Source organism: Haematobia irritans, chromosome 4, assembly GCF_050003625.1.
Source record: "Haematobia irritans isolate KBUSLIRL chromosome 4, ASM5000362v1, whole genome shotgun sequence".
Taxonomy (NCBI): Eukaryota; Metazoa; Arthropoda; class Insecta; order Diptera; family Muscidae; genus Haematobia; species Haematobia irritans.
Genome location: NC_134400.1, coordinates 213,193,815 through 213,214,898, shown reverse-complemented (window position 1 = coordinate 213,214,898; position 21,084 = coordinate 213,193,815). Strand labels below are relative to the sequence as shown.

General features: G+C 35.4%; 4 protein-coding genes and 3 long non-coding RNA genes across 7 annotated transcripts; 1 reads left to right on the top strand and 6 right to left on the bottom strand.

Moving 5' to 3' along the window:
* Nucleotides 1-895: 895 nt before the first annotated feature.
* Nucleotides 896-1,408, top strand: LOC142233521 (uncharacterized). Its single transcript, XR_012721419.1, has 2 exons — nt 896-1,041; nt 1,105-1,408. It is a non-coding gene; the product is annotated as an uncharacterized LOC142233521 (long non-coding RNA).
* Nucleotides 1,394-4,856, bottom strand: Edc3 (Enhancer of mRNA-decapping protein 3). The gene is made up of 5 exons (XM_075304486.1): nt 3,925-4,856; nt 2,925-3,866; nt 2,709-2,863; nt 2,175-2,259; nt 1,394-2,084 (listed from the first exon to the last, which is right to left on the bottom strand). The coding sequence occupies exons 1-5, from the start codon at nt 4,311-4,313 to the stop codon at nt 1,859-1,861; spliced, it is 1,797 nt and encodes a 598-aa protein (XP_075160601.1). The 5' UTR covers nt 4,314-4,856; the 3' UTR covers nt 1,394-1,858.
* An 888-nt stretch (nt 4,857-5,744) lies between these two features.
* On the bottom strand, nt 5,745-6,374 carry LOC142233522 (uncharacterized). The gene is made up of 2 exons (XR_012721420.1): nt 5,996-6,374; nt 5,745-5,938 (listed from the first exon to the last, which is right to left on the bottom strand). It is a non-coding gene; the product is annotated as an uncharacterized LOC142233522 (long non-coding RNA).
* A 3,107-nt stretch (nt 6,375-9,481) lies between these two features.
* LOC142236495 (uncharacterized) lies at nt 9,482-9,957 on the bottom strand. The gene is made up of 2 exons (XR_012722058.1): nt 9,752-9,957; nt 9,482-9,694 (listed from the first exon to the last, which is right to left on the bottom strand). It is a non-coding gene; the product is annotated as an uncharacterized LOC142236495 (long non-coding RNA).
* A 5,952-nt stretch (nt 9,958-15,909) lies between these two features.
* Nucleotides 15,910-16,833, bottom strand: LOC142235979 (uncharacterized). Its single transcript, XM_075307229.1, has one exon. The coding sequence runs from the start codon at nt 16,831-16,833 to the stop codon at nt 15,910-15,912; it is 924 nt and encodes a 307-aa protein (XP_075163344.1).
* A 543-nt stretch (nt 16,834-17,376) lies between these two features.
* LOC142235978 (uncharacterized) lies at nt 17,377-18,241 on the bottom strand. Its single transcript, XM_075307228.1, has 4 exons — nt 18,139-18,241; nt 17,868-18,087; nt 17,604-17,807; nt 17,377-17,545 (listed from the first exon to the last, which is right to left on the bottom strand). Exons 1-4 carry the CDS (start codon nt 18,173-18,175, stop codon nt 17,377-17,379), a joined length of 630 nt encoding a protein of 209 aa, XP_075163343.1. The 5' UTR covers nt 18,176-18,241.
* A 1,345-nt stretch (nt 18,242-19,586) lies between these two features.
* On the bottom strand, nt 19,587-21,084 carry LOC142235976 (uncharacterized). The gene is made up of 3 exons (XM_075307227.1): nt 20,154-21,084; nt 19,691-20,095; nt 19,587-19,639 (listed from the first exon to the last, which is right to left on the bottom strand). Exons 1-3 carry the CDS (start codon nt 21,082-21,084, stop codon nt 19,587-19,589), a joined length of 1,389 nt encoding a protein of 462 aa, XP_075163342.1.

The following is a 21,084-nucleotide window of genomic DNA, read 5'->3' as shown; positions in this document are numbered from 1 at the left end:
AAATTATTAAATGTACTAACCTCTTCGTTACCGCCTTTTATTCTCGCCATTTCTTGTTGCATTTCAACTTTAAAGATTTTTCCCAGTTGGAGTCAATAAATTTTAGCAATCTAATAAGAGAATACTATGTGAGATAAATATTATTAGTGCTCGAAATAAATTTATTTCTGAAGGAAAAATTTGATTATAAACTCTTGGGAAATGTTACAAAATTATAAAAGTATTGGTATCCGAATGTGTTGTAATAGCCATCTGAGGCGGGTTTCAGAGTATAAATAAATTTAAATTTAATGGCTACATCGGCTCGCTTCAAAGCTGAAGACCAAAGATTATGCCCAACATCCCATCATCAAACCAGAGATGTGAATCTAGATATGATTGGAACCAGAGATGTGAATCTAGATATGTTTGGATAATAAGGTTTTTATAGTGACTAAAATCTACTAATCGAACTTTTAACGAAAAAAAATCGAATTTGAATTGAAATGGGGGGAAACTGATATGATTTTTTTTACAAATCTGAAGGGCCAAAAAGTCTACTTTTTAAAAGTTTGAAAGTCGAATTATTTAAAATTTTGCGCAATAAAGAACAATGTCGGAAAGTCCGGAAAATATCGTAAAGTAGCATTTTTGAAATGTTCCAAGTTTAAACAAATGGTCTAATTTATATTCAAATGGCTCCTTATGAGCTGAATATTCAAATTAAAGCAAAATAATAAGCCAAATTACGCCAATAATAATATACTGCCACTAAAAAAAATGTTAAATCTAAAATTCACCAAAAAAGTTGAAAGTGGGGATTTCAAATTCGACTTTTTTCAAAGGTCAAAAAAAGTCGGAATGCCGAAGAGCCAACTTTTTTAAAATTCATATATTCGTTCTTTTTTTAAAGCTAAAATTCAACTTCTGCATTCTCATTACAATGTCTAAAAGTAACGTACGAGGAGGTCGAATAGGTACTTGCAAAACGGAACAAATATTTTGGAAATAGACGATTTAATGACCTAACCAATATTTGACGGCAGCCATCGAAGGATAAAAGTCTCCGATCATACCATCCAACCGTTCTTTTTTAATTTTATATTTCTCTTTCCTTTGTTCTAGAACTTCGATTCCATACGCGTTGAAAAAAATCTGCTGAAATATGTAAACAAATAACTTTTTGTTAAAATAGATAGTTTCCTCAATATGAAGATTACGAAAAAAAAACGATTTTGTTAACAGTAAAGAATTGCCTGACAAAAGGACTATATTGATAGGATAGATCATGTAATAATATAACATTCATTATATTTTATAGAATTAAATTATTTCTAAAAGTATCAAAAACTTTTGTGCGTCGTACACCAAGAGTTAAAAGTGAATATAGGAATCAATAAAAACAGGAACACAATTTTGCTTTTTGGAATCTCGTTTATTTTTTTATTTCTCAGAATTGTTATAGTTTGCATTCCGGAAGGAGGGGGAGGGAAAAATAAGGTAAAAGTTAAATTTTTGTTTGGAGGGAATGTTATGATGAAGAATTTAACTGAATTTTTGGAGCGGTTTATTAATGTTAATTTGTTTTATTTCAATATTCAGCGAATGAATGTTGAAACTATTAAAGCTTTTGTTTTGATGAATGGCATGTTTTTGTTGTTTTTTTCTTCTTGGTTTGTGATCTTCTTGCTGATATTTTGTTTTTCTTTATAGAGGTATGCACTGCAACACTACCTCCCCCATAAAATGAATATTTTTTGTTCACTGTTTTCATACACATTTAAAATGTTGATTATTGAATTTCATTGTTGTAGATTCCATTATGCTATAGATTTTAATCTCCTTGATTGAATGCTTGTTGCAAATTCTGATGATTGTTTCAGTCCTTTGAGTGGATCGCTATCACAAATTTATGCCCAAATGGACTTTTGTACTTAATGCCAGCATCGAAAAAAAATTTATCTGGTATACCCAGATTACATAAATACAATTTGCCACAACTATTCGATGATATGCCATTTAATGGTAATATTGGTAAAATTGAATATTTAATGGAAACATCATTAATGCCGGTTGCCGGCGGATCAATGGCCAGAATGGATGCTCTGTAAGAAAAAAAGAAGAAAAAAATGAAATGCAATTATAATGGGATTGAGAAAGGATTTTGATATAAATTTATTGGATCGTCTACTTACCGGTTTTCACTTAACCATTTTTTCACATTAGACGACAAATTAGCTGAATTTGTCGACAATATCACAAGATCAGGTGTAGGGAGTGCTGCAATAAAAATTAAAATAAAGTGAAAACAAAGGTTGACAAAACTTCACAACAGCATTGTTTATTATTATTATTATTATCTTTATTTGTAATTTGAAGCCTTAAAGGCCAATTGAGGTAAATTACAATTAATCTACTAAAGAATAACTCCTCGAAACAAAGTTTTACTTATAATCTAAGATGGTTAAAGGTATGGAATTAAAGTTATCACAAATATAAACTTCTTAAGTCTAAAGAAAAAAAATATAAAATTTTATAATTTTCAATAAAAAAACTACTCTTGTTTAGAGGTTTGGATGTTGGCCAAGCCATAGAAAGGTCGACTTTCTGGACCAATCCACTTGTATTATCATGATGGCACCTCTTAAAACCGATTTTCGTATTATTTGAAAATTGAGCCAAAGCAGTTGCTTCTGATAATAGACAATGTTAATTGCCGAATTACTTACCTTCAACGGAATACACCACCGTATTACCAGTTGCTTTAAAAAGCGAAATTGCTATACTTTTTTGTTCTATATTGGAATCTTCTTCCAGGTAAAGTAATACCTTAAGACCATGGGAAGCTAACTGACGACCAGTAGCGGCTCCAACATTACTCGACCTGCAATGCAGAAAAAAACAGATAAATACACGTAAAAAAATACTGTCTTGATGGATACTACCTAAAATTGTCCGATTTTTCACAAATAATCGCAACGGTTGGCCACTGATGACGATTATTGGGAGTTAAACGTCGGGCACCACCCAACAATAAAATTGCCAAGTCAGTTGTGCCACGAGCCAACAAATCCAGTTGACGTTGCAATGAGAGACCACACTTCTGAGCACACATTTCTATTTTCGAACGAACATAGGTTGGGATCGTTGGTATAATAAGACCTTCGTCTGTCACAAAATCTTCAGAACCTTCAAATAGTGATTCGATTTGACGCATCTTAGCCGGCTCACTATGGAGAATATTTTCATCATGCCGATATTTTTTTTGATTGGAAGCCGATACTGCATGTTGTACTAAGTCGGGTTTTTTGCGCGCCTCCAATGAATCCCATATTGCCTGTTTATCGAATAAAGCCAAATTGCCTTCAAAATCAAAATCTTCATGCAGAAGGGGATCATCAATGGATCCACTAAACGTTTGGCTATGTTTAACGCTGTTTTCCCTTCGTACTTGTTTGTTGTTGCGTTGCTTATTTCGAGTTCCGTTGCCATTGGTCGTGGCGATGCCATTACAGCTATTACCTCCACCATTTAAAGAATGCCTTTGTGATCTGCCATTGCCGTTACCGGTGCCGCTCGAGTATGAGGCAGCCCCATTTTCCTTTTGGCCATTATAATAGGAGGCCCCACTTTGAACAATATCTATTGGTTTGCTGGTGTTTATTCCACCACTGCTTCCAAAACTTTCCGCATTACAACTGTTTGCAGTGGAACAAACGGAAGCTGAACAGCTGGCTGCTCCCAGCCTTACTTCTACTTTAGGTGGTATTAGATTACCGAAGAAGAGAGCGACACTACTTGAATGATTGGGTGAATTTGATTTTTTGCCATTATTATATGTTGTTTGATGTTGAGCGCTAGGTGCTCTTGAGGAAGTAGGAGATAGGCTATAAAAAATAAATTAGTGACAATGTACAATGTACAATGTACATACAATGTACTCACATATTGGTTTCATGATTGGGCATATTACTTTGTCTCAACTTATTGCTCAAGGCTGAATTGACATCCGGTTTGGGAATATTATTTTGGCCATGAATTCCCCCTCCATTGGCTACATTGGCAAAGTTTGGTTGTTTCACCGGGGTGGGTTTGTTTATAACCGTAGGTATCACCGTGCTCTGGTTATTGTAAGCTGGCAGAAGGCTAATTTTCAAAATATCGGAGGAACGTAAGGTCACCTCGGCATCTTGCTTCCGCAGGGGTACACCATTACGAAATGCTCGGATTATTGTTATTTCTGAAGGCGTGCACTGCGATATAATACCCTGAAATACGCCTAGCTTTGCATCGCACTCAATGGAAACTGATTTTCCCGTCCAATCGTCTTCCATATTCAGCTATGACCCTTCACTATGTATTTTTAGCAATGAAATATCCTTCTGACGCCAAGTCGACACCTACTTCGCTAGCTTGCAATTGGATTGGTTGCTTTTACTACTACTACTATCAGTCTTATGTACTTGGTGTCTGTCTGTATTCCAAAAAAAATTTAATCCGTTATAGTCCGAGATCTTTAGTCTCGCTGCGCTTGGTTATTTGTATTTATTTTTCCTCTTGTTGTTTTTGTGTTTCAGTGTTACTCCAGGTTTGTCCTGGATTAGCTAGCAACGCAAATATTTCTTTTATCTAATTGGTCAACTTTTCACCTTCGTAGTGCGTTCGTACATGTAAATTTAAAGATAATTTACTGGCGAATAAATTGGTATTGCATTTACTTTCTATTTTCACAATTAAAGAAATCACTTGCTCGTTTCCAGTGTGATTTCTACTAAAATTTTTAATTAATGGAGTTGTTGATTTTTTTCAACTTTTTCACGATTTCTCCAAAACAGACATTTCTTCAGTGTTGCAACGTTTCTGTATAGAGAAGGGTTGACGTTTGCTGCTCTGATGGGTTGTATAATTTTAGTACAAAAGTAGTAGATTGAAGATAAGGATCAATTATACAGCACGTCAAGAAAAGCGTTGTAATCTTAATAGCTTGGTTCACGATAATAAATTGAAATTTGTTTGAGTTGAGGATTCATGCGTCCTACGTTACATGCTATTAGGGCTGTTTTCTTTTTGCACTGGATACCCTAAGCAGTCACGGACATAGACTATAGACTTTAGATAGATGAGCCATGAGTGTCAAACTATTTTTGACAGTTCCGAAGATTAAGAATAAACGAGAAAAATAAGAGCACGCTTACAATCTCTTTCGTTTTCCTTTCTGTAGTTTGCCAATTTTACACAAAATTAGAACGTTTATGATGTACTAGAGGATTTATAAATAAATTAATATATTAAAAGTTCATATTTGAACAAAAAATTGTGACCAAAACCGCGAAAATACGAAATTTAATTTTGAGCAGCATTGCTCTTTACGATCAACACAAAAGCAAATGCACGAAAATTAATGTTTGGGACCGACTCTTTACGAAAAAATCAAAACGAAATGTCAGAAAATTAATTTTTGGAACTGACACATTGTTTTTAAAGAGAATACCCTGCCAACATTTTTTGAATTTGGAGACTCTTTTGAGAATCCCCACTACGTCGAAAACAATCATATACGACATCAAAAACTCGTCGGAAAAGCGCCGTCACTATTGAGAAGTTGTACCACGCCAAGTTACTACAAAAATGTTTCGCATGAGTGCAATTATTAGGTGCCTTTATAGATCAATTTAGAACGACGCCAATAAGGGACCCTCCAAACAATCAGAAAAAGTGCATTTTAAGATAGTTGTAAAAGAATCATTGTGGTCGAGTAAAACACGTTTGTTTAGATATTTATTAATTTGATTAAACATTTACAAATTCTTAAAAATATAACATTTATACCACTATCACATTACATTTAACATAATTTTTGGCATTAATGATGATGTTGAGTTACAAGTAGCGAGTTACATGTTGCTGCGTCTATCAACCAGTGTTTTTATTCCATGGAGGCAGCGTGTCTGTAAAATATCTGAAAAACAATCACTTTATTCCATTTGGAAAATCACCAAATTATTCACCAATATACCTTTCACAATTTTAAGCGTATAATATATGTTTTCAGAATTTTATTTTCGTTTTTATTAAATTAAAATATAACAAGCTGGTTGCGCTTGGCGTTTCACAAAAAAATGGCTTTTTTGACAGTAGGGATGGCAAATTACTTGCATGTACTTTTTGATGTACCTTTTCATGATGGTTGAAGTGACATTTACGAGTCTGTGGTAACGATGAGGTTGAAATGGAACTTTGAAATGCTGGCAGGGTAGTGGATCATCTATCTAAAGTCTATAGTCTATGGTCACGGACTAAAAGAAAACAGAGTACTCGTTTATCCAGGACATCTCCAAAAAATATGCAACACTGTCATCAGCTGTTTAAAAACAATCACAGAAAACAAGTGAAATCTTAAATTTTTAATGTATGAAATGCTCCAATGCCTTGGAAACGCTCAAATAGTTATAAATATGTACTGCTACGATTATTCATGATAATGTATCACTTTGAATTTCATGATATTCGATAAATTAGTCACAATAAACTGTTATTGAGAATCTAAAAGACGTCACTTTATCAAAGTGCAATTTGCATAGAACACCAGTGCAACGATGTTCTGGATAGCCCATACAAATGCTGCATCCAGTGTTAAGGTAAGTACTATGTTCGCTTTTCGAGTTGAAATTTTCGCGGTTACTTTATTAAAACAGTTCAATATGAAGCAGACAAATTAACTCAATTGATGCGAAGTTTCTTGTTCCCCTAGATTTCGACAAGACTTTACAGGAATATTTTGGTTTTAATTTATAATTTTGATTATTTCAGGAAAAGTAATCGCGAAAATAAAGTGATTTTCAACTCGAAAACCGAACATAGTACCCACCTTTAAAAGAAAACAGCCCTATTGTCAAAAAAGTTAAAATGTGGGAACTACTATTGTTTGAGTTACACGACAAAAGTAACGTATGCATATGACGCATAAGGTTGACGAACTTTTAACATTTTAATGCGTCGAGTTCGTTGACAACATTAAACACAATGTAAACAAATCAAGGAACGAAAAACAATCTAAAATATGGAATTTTTATACCCTTCACCACTACTGTGGTACAGGGTATAATAAGTTTGTGCATTTGTATGTAACGCCAAGAAGGAGTAATCATAGACCAACCTTTTAGTATACGGATCGGCTTAGAATTAAATTCTGAGTCGATTTAGCGATGTCCGTCTGTCTGTCTGTCCGTCTGTCTGTCTGTCTGTTGATGTATTTTTGTGTGCAAAGTAGAGCTCGCAGTTTTAGTCCGATTGTCCTAAAATTTGGTATAGGGTCCTGTTTCGGCTCAAAGACGATCCCTATTGATTTTGGAAAAAATCGGTTCAGATTTAGATATAGCTGCCATATATATTTTTCACCGATCTGGTCATAATTGGCGTGTATATCAACCGATCTTCCTCAAATTCCGTACATCCGAATATTTTATGAGTCTCGAAAAACTTGCAAAATATCAGCAAAATCGGTTCAGATTTAGATATAGCTCCCATATATAGCTTTCGCCCGATTTACACTCATTTGCACACAGAGGCCAATTTTTTGCTCCGATTTAGTTGAAATTTTGCATAGGGAGTAGAATTAGCGCTGTAACTATGCCCGCCAAATTTGCTTGAAATCGGTTCAGATTTGGATATATCTCCCATATAAAGCTTTCGCCCGATTTACACTCATATGACCACAGAGGCCAATTTTTAACTCCGATTTAGTTGAAATTTTGCACAGGGAGTAGAATTAGCATTGTAGCTATGCGTGCCAAATTTGGTTGAAATTGGTTCAGATTTAGATATAGCTCCCATATATATGTTTTTCTGATTTCGACAAAAATGGTCAAAATACCAACATTTTCCTTGTAAAATCGCCACTGCTTAGTCGAAAAGTTGTAAAAATGACTCTAATTTTCCTAAACTTCTAATACATATATATATCGAGTGATAAATCATAAATAAACTTTTGCGAAGTTTCCTTAAAATTGCTTCAGATTTAAATGTTTCCCATATTTTTTTACTAACATTGTGTTCCACCCTAGTGCATTAGCCGACTTAAATTTTGAGTCTATAGATTTTGTAGAAGTCTATCAAATTCTTCCAGATCGAGTGATATTTAAATGTATGTATTTGGAACAAACTTTTATATATAGCCCCCAACACATTTGACGGATGTGATATGGTATCGAAAATTTAGATCTATAAAGTGGTGCAGGGTATAATATAGTCGGCCCCGCCCGACTTTAGACTTTCCTTACTTGTTTATTCTTTCAATTGTCCTGAAAAAAAAATAATTCAAATCCAGAGAAAAGTGAAGGTTCACAACTTCAAACAAAAACGATACCATTCAAATAATCCTGCACAATCTGACTCAAACAGACAAAGCGGAGTAGGCAAACTACCAACATCACTACAAAATTTTTAACCCTGACAAACAAATTGCTTTATATCCTTCTGAAAACTCAAGATCATCTATTTCAACATACATAAGATTACGATTAGGACATACCTATCTAATCCATCGTCATATTTTTAACCGACCAAGAGCAGAAAAATGTGCACTATGTAAAAATGAAACCATCAATTATTATGCCCATTACAGACTATCAGTTATTCCGGACGACAGTGCTCGTGTCGAACATATCCCATATACTGTGCACATTATAAGTTAGGTCCGAAGGCATAATCGATACTGCCGCATATTTATGGGATCGATAACACATTTACCGATTATTTAGTCATGGCCGACAAGTCGTATCGGTCCGACACACTGTAAGATTCTTTCAAACACCGACATTCCGTCCGGAATAACTGATAATCTGTAAAGCGCATTAAACACATCGTTTTCAACTGCAGTACAATTAAAGCAGCCCAAATATACCTCTTTGGAGAAATCTGCCTTCCTAAAAAGCTACAAATCATAAACTCTACAAATATCCGTCATACACTTTCACTCCTAAAATATTGTAAAATTTTGCATCTTATATGTAACTTAACCTATTAGGTCAAAAACCTATGTTGTTAGCACCTAATTTTTTTTATATTAATTTTCATAATTTATTATGGTTGTAAGTCTTGTAATAAAACAAATTGAAATTATTTTTCGGGATCCTGAAAAATCCCTGGATTCGGGTGACAGCCCTAGCTAATAGTCCTCAAAACAATTTATTTTATATTTCGTCAGACGTATTTCGACAGTAGGGCTGTTTTCTTTTAGCACTGGATACCCTGCCAACATTTTTTGAATTTGGGGACTCTTTTGAGAATCCCCACTACGTCGAAAACAATCATATACGACATCAAAAACTCGTCGGAAAAGCGCCGTCACTATTGAGAAGTTGTACCACGCCAAGTTACTACAAAAATGTTTCGCATGAGTGCAATTATTAGGTGCCTTTATGGATCAATTTAGAACGACGCCAATAAGGGACCCTCCAAACAATCAGAAAAAGTGCATTTTAAGATAGTTGTAAAAGAATCATTGTGGTCGAGTAAAACACGTTTGTTTAGATATTTATTAATTTGATTAAACATTTACAAATTCTTAAAATATAACATTTATACCACTATCACATTACATTTAACATAATTTTTGGCATTAATGATGATGTTGAGTTACAAGTAGCGAGTTACATGTTGCTGCGTCTATCAACCAGTGTTTTTATTCCATGGAGGCAGCGTGTCTGTAAAATATCTGAAAAACAATCACTTTATTCCATTTGGAAAATCACCAAATTGTTCACCAATATACCTTTCACAATTTTAAGCGTATAATCTATGTTTTCAGAACTTTATTTTCGTTTTTATTTAATTAAAATATAACAAGCTGGTTGCGCTTGGCGTTTCACAAAAAAATGGCTTTTTTAACAGTAGGGATGGCAAATTACTTGCATGTACTTTTTGATGTACCTTTTCATGATGGTTGAAGTGACATTTACGAGTCTGTGGTAACGATGAGGTTGAAATGGAACTTTGAAATGCTGGCAGGGACTGAATTTAAATGTATTCTGGTTCCTTTCCACTACTTTGAAAGGACCTTCATATGGTTGCTGCAATCCACTTGGACGCACAACCTTGAGGAACACGTATTCACAATTGTGTAATGTGGGGGGAATAAATGATTGGATATTATTGCTGTGATGGATAATTTCGCTCCTCACTGTCGTTATATGCTCCCTTAAAGCTCGAAGTACATCGGCTACGTCGTCATTCTCAGAATTATTACTCACCACTAAATCGCCCGGTAGACGCAATGTCTGTCCGTAAACTAGTTCCAAACGTTCTTATTGTTGTTCCATTGGCGGCGGATAATGTAGTTCCCGTAGGTTTGCCTACATCTCCGAATGCTGAAACTGGAATTACCGATACTGCAGCACCGGTATCTATTAGGAAGGGTATGTTGTTAATGGAATCGTGAACGAAGAGACGACTTGATTTAATCTCAGAAGTCCCTTTATAAGTCGTCGTAATAATGGGATTGTTTAGTTTAAATTTCGATCATTGTTTTTTGAAAAAGATGCAAGGTTCCACGCACTTTGAAGCCTTATTTCCGAATTTAAAATGATACAAGCACCATCTACGGTTGCGATGAGGTGGTTGCTGGGTCTGTCTCTATTGTTCGTTTTTTTCGTATCTCTTCTATTTCAAGAGCTACTTTATCCAATCGATCAGCCAAATTTGCAGTAATCTCTACAAAGTCAGATGTTAACTGTTCCGATAATGGATATGGGCTGATTGAAATGGAATGAGTGGGCTGTTTAGTCGTTAAGCTATGTATTTGATCCGCCAAAGCTAATTTCTCATCAATAATACCGAGGTTGGAGGCAGCGAGGTGCATTTGGATGGTTGGTGACAGTTTTCGTGTCCATAATTTTTCTAGCAATTCGTTGCCGATTAAGGAATCACTTACACTAAGAGCGCTAAGATCACGGAAGAACTCAGATGGTTTACGGTCTCCTATATCGGAACTATTTATTATTTTTTCTAATCTTAAGTCTTCGCTTAATAAGAAACGTTTTAGTACGACTTCTTTGATATGGTTATATCGATTGCTTTGCGGCGGTTTGTGGATAATGTCTCTGACTTTGAGAAGGACGTCTTCGGGGAGCGACGTGACGACTAAATTATATTTTGTTAATTAATCTGACACGCCCCTTAAAGCAAAAATCATTTCGACTTGCAAGAACCAAGTGTCGGGACAAGAAACCCAGAATTGTGGCAATTTAATTAAGCCATTTAAAGAACTCGCTGCATGTGTGTCTACCATCGTGTTGGATTCGGAAGAATTTTCGGATGAAACTAAGTTGTTTGAATCTGTGTTAGTTTCCCCAGAGGAACGGGTTAAGACCATAATAATGAATTATATAAAGTATAAATTAAAACTCTAATCTATTGAATTCTATAAACTAAATTTGTTTTTAAATTCCAGTGAATGGTGAAATACAAGTACTTGAAAGACTTATCTCTTGTGCGTGTTTGCTCTCGAGTTTAAGGATTATTTTTCTCCAAGTTGATTGTGAAAATCATATATCGTCTATTGCCTTTGCTTTGTTTTAATTTGACCCTTGAAATTTTTATATTCTTTTTAGTTAGTTGGTGATAAAATCTTTCTCTGTTTCAATGATAGTTCCGGAGTCGGTGGTTGGGTAGGAATTGTTTCTTCCGATTTTCAATTAATTTCTGAAGCATTTGCACCACATTTCCGGTTGATTGTTTTTATTCTTATGCTTTATCAATTAGTGAGTTGACACGATGTAGTATTATTTGCAGGATCGCCAATGAAGTCGATAGCTGTACGCGGTATATAGCAAAATACAAGACGTACAAAACAAGCTTCAAATAACTGTTTTATTCAAGTATCTACATCTGAATGTCTAAATTATGTTTTTCTTTCTTTTTGACAATAATTTCATTTGATTTATTTTTGAACTATTTAACGACTTGATAAAAATATTTATAATGTATAACAAGTAAGAAAGCACTACATTCATCAACAAACTTAATTCGTTGGAGTCTTTAATATCTACACAATCGCATTGCAATACCAGCGGACAAGAGTGTACTTATGCCCATGCTGTTGCCGCCTCACTAGCAATTTCAAATCCAGTGGTCACCACCACGGTTCCCACAAAGGATAACAACGCCATTTCATTTGCCAATGTTGTTACCTCGGGGGGAACAACATCATGGGGTGACCAGTTAAAACACGTACACCATACAATAGCTATAGTCAAAGTGAAACTTTTTGTTCAATCAACATAAGCCTATAACTCACGTTCAAAGGTAGTTCCTAAGCAAAAGTCACTGTTCCCGACTTATATTTCGTAAGATAATTCGTCACAAAGGGATGTTAGTGTTCTATACCGGAACTCTTCGTTGACTGAAATTAATACATTGAGATGCAAAGTAGCTGGTTTACTGAAGAATGTTTCTTATTATAATCTCCCAATGTATAATTTTATAACTATTTCAGTCACGTTATAAAATTCAACCAGTGTTTTGAATCGATAAAATGCAAGATATATGAATAATTAATTTTTGCATTTTATTTTTGGAACATAGCAATTTATTATTGTGATTCCATTCGTAGCTACCATAGTACTGCAACATCAATCGTACCGGCTTCTTTATAATTACGATGAACGGCCAGCATTTGTGTTTATTATCCCTATACCCAGTAAAAAGAAACGATTGTAAAATGAAATTCACTAAATATAACTTTATTTTGTTAACACTTTTCTATAAATTTCATGTTATGTACATTATTTCTATTCTAGAATGTAGTAGGGAGCCGCTAGATGGTGGCTTTATTACGAAAACACCACTCCAAGTTATTTTTATTTTGTCAATCGATCTTATTGCATTTTTAAATAACAATGCGAACCACATTTGTATTGTAATTTCACACAAATCATTTGAATAAATAAATTATTTCTTAATTCACATTGCAAATGGCGCCATGTTTTGAAACTAACTAATCTCAACATATGGAAGGATTTAAAACGATCTAATTAGGGACTGTGCTCTTTACGTCAGTTTTTCAATTAAAAAAAAAAAAAAAAAAACATAGTACCACAAATGAAAAAATATTTCGGTAGTTTTTCGCATTTTTGGTTTTGTATGGGATTTCGCTGCGGAAACCGAACATAGTACCTACCTTTATACAGAAAGGCTGGCTTATGGAAACCCATCTGAAATGATGGAAGGTACGTTGACTTTGTTACAATCGACAGACTTTTATTAACTTCTTTCTTCTTAGACTACGTTCCTCTGGAACACTTAGCCGTTCAAGTTCAACCGTCGCAACCGACCGTTCAATCGAATTTTGTGGTTAATGAATTTGAAGCTGGTGGCCCAATGGAGTCTTTTAATGAAAACGCCCAGGAGTACGTACCCGAAACTGACATTTCTATGGAAACCCCTGATAACGATGTGCAGAATCTATATTTTACTTATAATGAATTTTATGAGACGACTTTCAGGGGCATGATTTTGATTTTACGTTGTTTGAAGGTATTTTTTGTTTTAATCATTCATTATTCATTTATAGGTACGCGGCCATGTATTCGTGAAGTACTCAATTCTAGGCTCATTGTTGGAGCCATGCCAGGAATTTACCCAGAAGTACAGGAAATGCTAGTTGCATTTGCGGAAAGTCTGCCAATCAGCAGTCGAAAAGTTTGTCTGTCGTACGACGAAATAAATGTAACGTCAGACATAGATTACATTACGACATTATAGAAACTGGTCTAAATACTATCGGACGACTAAAGGTTGCAATAGGCGAATGCATTTATATAGCTCATCAATGTGGATTTGATGTGAGTTGCGTTTCCGCCGATCAATGTCCGGGTTCCCAACAATTTTACAGCAATTGTTGTACATATAGATGTGGAAATTTTAAAGCTAAGTACTTGCCGGAATTATCTTCATGTAATCCGTTGAGAAGCGAATATGGTTTATTCCGGACATGACACATTTGCTAATAGGAATTACTCGTGCTATATTAGCAAATGGTGCATTTAACGTTGATTGCACTTTAAATATGAATGCCGTAGTATTTTACCCGGAAGCATCCATATCACATTTTCGCCCAGGAAAATTCCATTTTGGCCTTACAGACATACAAACAGTTAAAAACGTCTTCTCAAACAAAATAATAAACAAAATAATTGAAATAGAGCCAGAGAGTGAGGAAAAGACAAAGAGTGTTGAATTTATGAAGAAAATAAAGGAATTCGTTGAAAAATTTTCAACTTTATCAAGAGACAATTATGGTAAGTTATTTTTGATAAAGGTGGTTACTTCAAGCAATTACATGTAGTACATTATTTTTTATTACAGAATACCTTTTAAACGAATGGATTTTATTTTTCAATTCACATGAATGCAACAAAATTGAAAATTGTCTGTCTGGACTCAAGTATATTGCCGAGGAAATGTTCAACTCCACAATCTGGATAGAGAAATATTTTTTTATATTAGGAATTACCCATATACATCAAAATTAACATTGGATACATTCCGATTTCATATTGGACGTCTATTTTCTTCGTATGTTGCCAAAGGTACGGTTCGAGTGCAGTTATGTGCGAATTATAATATTTTACTAAACTATTGGCTTTGTAGGTTTTGGGTATTATATAAATAAATAAAAAATAATAACAAATTTCTGATTATAAAAACTACATTTTCACTCTTGAAGTTGAAGTTCCAAACAAAGTTTGTGCACATCATCTTTGAACTTTTGTATTTTATGTTGGTTTTGGAAATTTGAAACAAAGTATTTTGTTTCTTCTATGAATTCATCTAGTGAACATGTTGGTGATGACATCGTTGGGCCTTTTGATTGGGTTTCTCTTCTAAAGAAAACGAAAACAATTAATTAATTTGTAATCCTATTTAATAATGTTTACTTACGTTTTTTTTTTTTTTGGTGCATTTTTGTCTCCTGGTGTAATTTTAAACAGGTAACACGGCGATATTTATTTTTTCTTTTGCACGTTTTGCAATAATAATATTTCTGCTTTTCCATTAGAATAGCCCACGGGAATTTGGTTTTGGACGGCTTCAACTCAACTTCCACCTCTTCCTCTCCCTCTTCTGGTTGGTCACCATCACTGCTCTCACTGTAAATAAATAAATAAATTGTAATTATAAAATTAAAAACATGAATTAAAAAAAATATACCATTTTGTATCGTAAAGTCTTTTGAATAGGAAGTCCATTGCTTCTTTGTGTTTAAAGACAAGGTTTTTTTTTATTAGCCTTTCTTGGAACGTCTTACACAAAGCCTTTCTATGATACCCTTCCAGACTTTCGAAAAGAGGGGGAATCTATTGACCTCTATCAAAAATGTTGGCCAAATATATTCACCGTCACGATCGAATATAGTTGCAAAATTTTCGACTAAAAAGAAAAAAATTTAAATCCGAACGTTGAAACAACTTGGTTACTTACTATCATCCTCATTTCCCGCTTTGTTGTTGTCGTCCATCTCCAAATCCACGTCCAAGTCCAAATCTTCTGCGGCTTGAATAGAATTACTACTTATTAAAGCACTTAGTTAATCATTTAATCACGGCTGCGCTACTTACCATGACCCTTATTGCTATATACTTCAACAATTTCACCCTCATTATCGTACAAGGACTGCAAAAGGTCCTCCGATTCCGGGGGCACCTCCATTTCTGTGGGTTGGGTTTGGATCTATGGCACTGACTTGTAATTTCTCTACTTACCCTCATACACTATAAGATCACGCCATTCTGGGGGTATCCCTTGAATTTGACTCTGTTCCTGTTCCATTTTAAATTTTAAAGGTAACGCACGCATGAAAGTAAGAATGATATATGGCTTGGATATATGGAGGCAACATTCCCCTCCTCGTAAATGAGTCCAATGGATGAGTTAACTCGCTGTAATGCCGACATCCAATTTTGCTAATTTTGTTGCTGGTCGTTGGTAAACACTATTTGCTGTTTGGACTGTTGCTTGGCGCACTTGGCCGTCTTTGGCAATGACCGTTTCCACAATTCTTCCTTTTGGCCAGCAATGGCGTGGTAGATTATCGTCAATAATAATTACGATATCGCCGACTTTTAGTGGTGCCGTTTTTTCAAACCATTTTCCCCTTCGTGTGAGTGTAGGTATGTACTCTTTATGCCAACGCTTCCAAAATTTATCTGCAAAGAGTTGAATTTGATGCCACCGTTGTCGTTGATCGGCTCGTTCGAAATTTTCTGTTTTGTGACCATCGGATGACCCAAGTAATAAATGATTTGGGGTCAATGCTTCATCGACGCTCGATTCTAATGACACGAATGTAAGAGGCCTTGAGTTTACCATAAACTCGACTTCAGCAAATGCGTTTTTAAGTGTTTCGTCGGTGAATGTCATCTGTGGGCATATTTGGTAAAGTGCGGTTTTAACTGAACGCACTAGTCTCTCCCAGGCTCCACCCATATGTGGCGCTGCAGGCGGATTGAATACCCATCTTATTCCATCGAGAGACTTTGACATCATGTTGTAGTTAATTTCAGTTGCGAGAACTTTCGAGGCAGACTTAAAATTGGTCCCGTTGTCGGTATAAATTTCTTTTGGCATCCCTCTGCGAGCCATGAAATTGCGTATGCACATAATACAGGAACTGTTGTCTAAACTATGTGCAATTTCGAGATGCAGAGCTCGAACTATAAGGCACGTGAATAGTACACCCCATCTCTTTTCTCTTCTTCTTCCAACTGTTACATATAATGGGCCGAAGTAGTCAATGCCCACGTAGGTGAATGGTCTTTCAAAACTTGCTAACCTCGAAGGTGGGAGCGTTGACATTTGTGGCGTAATAGGTAACGCGGAAGCATTTTTACAAATTTGGCACGAATTTCTCACGTTTTTGTAGAGGACTCGTAGACGTGGTATATGGTACTTGCGTCTATTTTCTTCGTATGTTGCCAAAGGTACGGTTCGAGTGCAGTTATGTGCGAATTATAATATTTTACTAAACGAAATTAAACATTATAATATAAGAACATCCTTTTTGCAAGACTAGCATATTCCTATTTGCAAGACTGACTGGCATATTTATAAATAATAAAATGATGTTTCCATAAAAAAATCGAAAACACGAGTTCAAATATTTCAATCTCTTTTTAATAATTAAAATATAATAATTTCGATAACAAAAAACATTTCAATTAATATAAATTCAATTAATATAATATATGGAATTTTTAAAATTCCTTTAAACATTATGTTTTTTTTTTATATCTAAAGCTAAGTAAATATATAATATTAATGTATTGGCTTTGTAGGTTTTGGGTATTATATAAATAAATAAAAAATAATAACAAATTTCTGATTATAAAAACTACATTTTCACTCTTGAAGTTGAAGTTCCAAACAAAGTTTGTGCACATCATCTTTGAACTTTTGTATTTTATGTTGGTTTTGGGAATTTGAAGCAAAGTATTTTGTTTCTTCTATAAATTCATCTAGTGAACATGTTGGTGATGACATCGTTGGGCCTTTTGATTGGGTTTCTCTTCTAAAGAAAACGAAAACAATTAATTAATTTTTAATCCTATTTAATAATGTTTACTTACGTTTTTTTTTTGTGCATTTTTGTCTCCTGGTGTAATTTTAAACAGGTAACACGGCGATATTTATTTTTTCTTTTGCACGTTTTGCAATAATAATATTTCTGCTTTTCCATTAGAATAGCCCACGGGAATTTGGTTTTGGACGGCTTCAACTCAACTTCCACCTCTTCCTCTCCCTCTTCTGGTTGGTCACCATCACTGCTCTCACTGTAAATAAATAAATAAATTGTAATTATAAAATTAAGAACATGAATTAAAAAAATATACCATTTTGTATCGTAAAGTCTTTTGAATAGGAAGTCCATTGCTTCTTTGTGTTTAAAGACAAGGTTTTTTTTTATTAGCCTTTCTTGGAACGTCTTACACAAAGCCTTTCTATGATACCCTTCCAGACTTTCCAAAAGAGGGGGGAATCTATTGACCTCTATCAAAAATGTTGGCCAAATATATTCACCGTCACGATCGAATATAGTTGCAAAATTTTCGACTAAAAAGAAAAAAATTTAAATCTGAACGTTGAAACAACTTGGTTACTTACTATCATCCTCATTTCCCGCTTTGTTGTTGTCGTCCATCTCCAAATCCACGTCCAAGTCCAAATCTTCTGCGGCTTGAATAGAATTACTACTTATTAAAGCACTTAGTTAATCATTTAATCACGGCTGCGCTAGTTACCATGACCCTTATTGCTATATACTTCAACAATTTCACCCTCATTATCGTACAAGGACTGCAAAAGGTCCTCCGATTCCCGGGGCACCTCCATTTCTGTGGGTTGGTTTTGGATCTATGACACTGACTTGTAATTTCTCTACTTACCCTCATACACTATAAGATCCCGCCATTCTGGGGGTATCCCTTGAATTTGACTCTGTTCCTGTTCCATTTTAAATTTTAAAGGTAACGCACGCATGAAAGTAAGAATGATATATGGCTTGGATATATGGAGGCAACATTCCCCTCCTCGTAAATGAGTCCAATGGATGAGTTAACTTCGCTGTAATGCCGACATCCAATTTTGCTAATTTTGTTGCTGGTCGTTGGTAAACACTATTTGCTGTTTGGACTGTTGCTTGGCGCACTTGGCCGTCTTTGGCAATGACCGTTTCCACAATTCTTCCTTTTGTCCAGCAAATTTATCTGCAAAGAGTTGAATTTGATGCCACCGTTGTCGTTGATCGGCTCGTTCGAAATTTTCTGTTTTGTGACCATCGGATGACCCAAGTAATAAATGATTTGGGGTCAATGCTTCATCGACGCTCGATTCTAATGACACGAATGTAAGAGGCCTTGAGTTTACCATAAACTCGACTTCAGCAAATGCGTTTTTAAGTGTTTCGTCGGTGAATGTCATCTGTGGGCATATTTGGTTTTAACTGAACGCACTAGTCTCTCCCATGCTCCACCCATATGTGGCGCTGCATGCGGATTGAATACCCATCTTATTCCATCGAGAGACTTTGACATCATGTTGTAGTTAATTTCAGTTGCGAGAACTTTCGAGGCAGACTTAAAATTGGTCCCGTTGTCGGTATAAATTTCTTTTGGCATCCCTCTGCGAGCCATGAAATTGCGTATGTACATAATACAGGAACTGTTGTCTAAACTATGTGCAATTTCGAGATGCAGAGCTCGAACTATAAGGCACGTGAATAGTACACCCCATCTCTTTTCTCTTCTTCTTCCAACTGTTACATATAATGGGCCGAAGTAGTCAATGCCCACGTAGGTGAATGGTCTTTCAAAACTTGCTAACCTCGAAGGTGGGAGCGTTGACATTTGTGGCGTAATAGGTAACGCGGAAGCATTTTTACAAATTTGGCACGAATTTCTCACGTTTTTGTAGAGGACTCGTAGACGTGGTATATGGTACTTGCTTTTAATGTTGTTGATGACGGTCTCATGTGATATATGGTGAAAGGTTTCATGGATATGACGAACCAGAAGAGTAGTCACATGATGATTTGTAGGCAGTATTACAACGTCTTAGGGGTTAAGGAATGACGTGCGACCTTTGGCTCTTAATACGCCTCCGTCATCTAGAAAGACATTAAAAGAAATTAGTTTACTGTCTTTTTGGATAAGCTTACCATTTTTTAAACAATGTATTTCTTCGCGAAATTCAGTTTGCTGTGCATATTTGAATAAAGTGGATTTAGCTTGATGTACCATATCGTAGGAAACTTGATTTGGCAGATTGTCTCCTTTGCGCCTCATCTTCAGCCTTTTTACGTAAAGTATGAACGTAGCTAAAGCTCGATACAGTCTCCTCCAGTTGGAAAAATATTCCACATTTAAAGTAGCAGCTTTATCTTTATGAATGTGAAGAAAATTATGTCTAATTTCTTCATGGCCGCACACGTCTAATTTCACACATTCTGGCCAAGTTGACTTGCTTTCTCGAAGAAATTGGGGTCCCGTGAACCACATTGAAACATTCCAATTATGTTGATATTTTCGCCATTGTGTTACATTTGTGACTTCCAATATTTCACCTACACGGTGCATTACAAATTGCTACCTTAGATTTGCCTGCAATTATGGCAACATCACACTGGTGTTGACTGAAGACCCGGGAGTAGCAAACGGCTGCGTAAGCATCTTCACCCGCATCAACGAATGTGTGTAATTCTATTTCCGTTGCTTCATTTAAATATTGGGAGTAACATCTTGGAATCTCAACAGCTGATATACGGTCGATTGCAGCTTTCCAATTTTGCCATTTAATATATAAACAGTTGCGGATTTCGTCATCCCAATTGATGTCAGATCGCCAGACTTCTTGAAGAAGAATTTTGAGTGTTGTTGTATAACATGATATAAAGCCCAGTGGGTCGAAAATAGACATCAGAGCTTGCAACAGTTCTCTCTTCGTGGGAATTATTTCTGCGGTGAGTATGTCTCGCCGAAGTGTGGCAAATCTGAAAATGTACACAAAAACATCTTTATTGGGGTCCCAATACATACCCAACATCTTTTCAGTATTTGTGAGGCCTTTTGGCGTTTTTTCGGAAGAAGTTATCTCTTCGAGATAGTTGGTGACTGCGTCATTATTCGAAGACCAGTTTCGAATGTGAAATCCATCAGCGGCGTGAATCAATTTTAGTTGTGACGCTAATTCGATGGCTTCTTCTTCGCTGTCTACACTGTCAATAAAATCGTCAACATAGTGGTTGTGTTGAATGGCAGTTACCGCGCAGGTATATTTGTCCTTGAATTGATCAGCATTGAAATCTCGGACGTAATGTGCTATGCATGGAGCACATGAAATTCCAAATGTTAATGAACACATTACATAAACACTCGGCTTCTCCGGAAGATCATTTTTGTCCCACCATAGGAATCTTTGAGTGTGCATGTCGCTTTCTCTAACTTTTATTTGGTGAAACATTTCTGCTATATCTCCGCAAACTGCAACTTTACCCACTCGGAAATTTAGCAACACATTTACAAGGGGTTTTAATAGATCAGGTCCGCTGTGCAT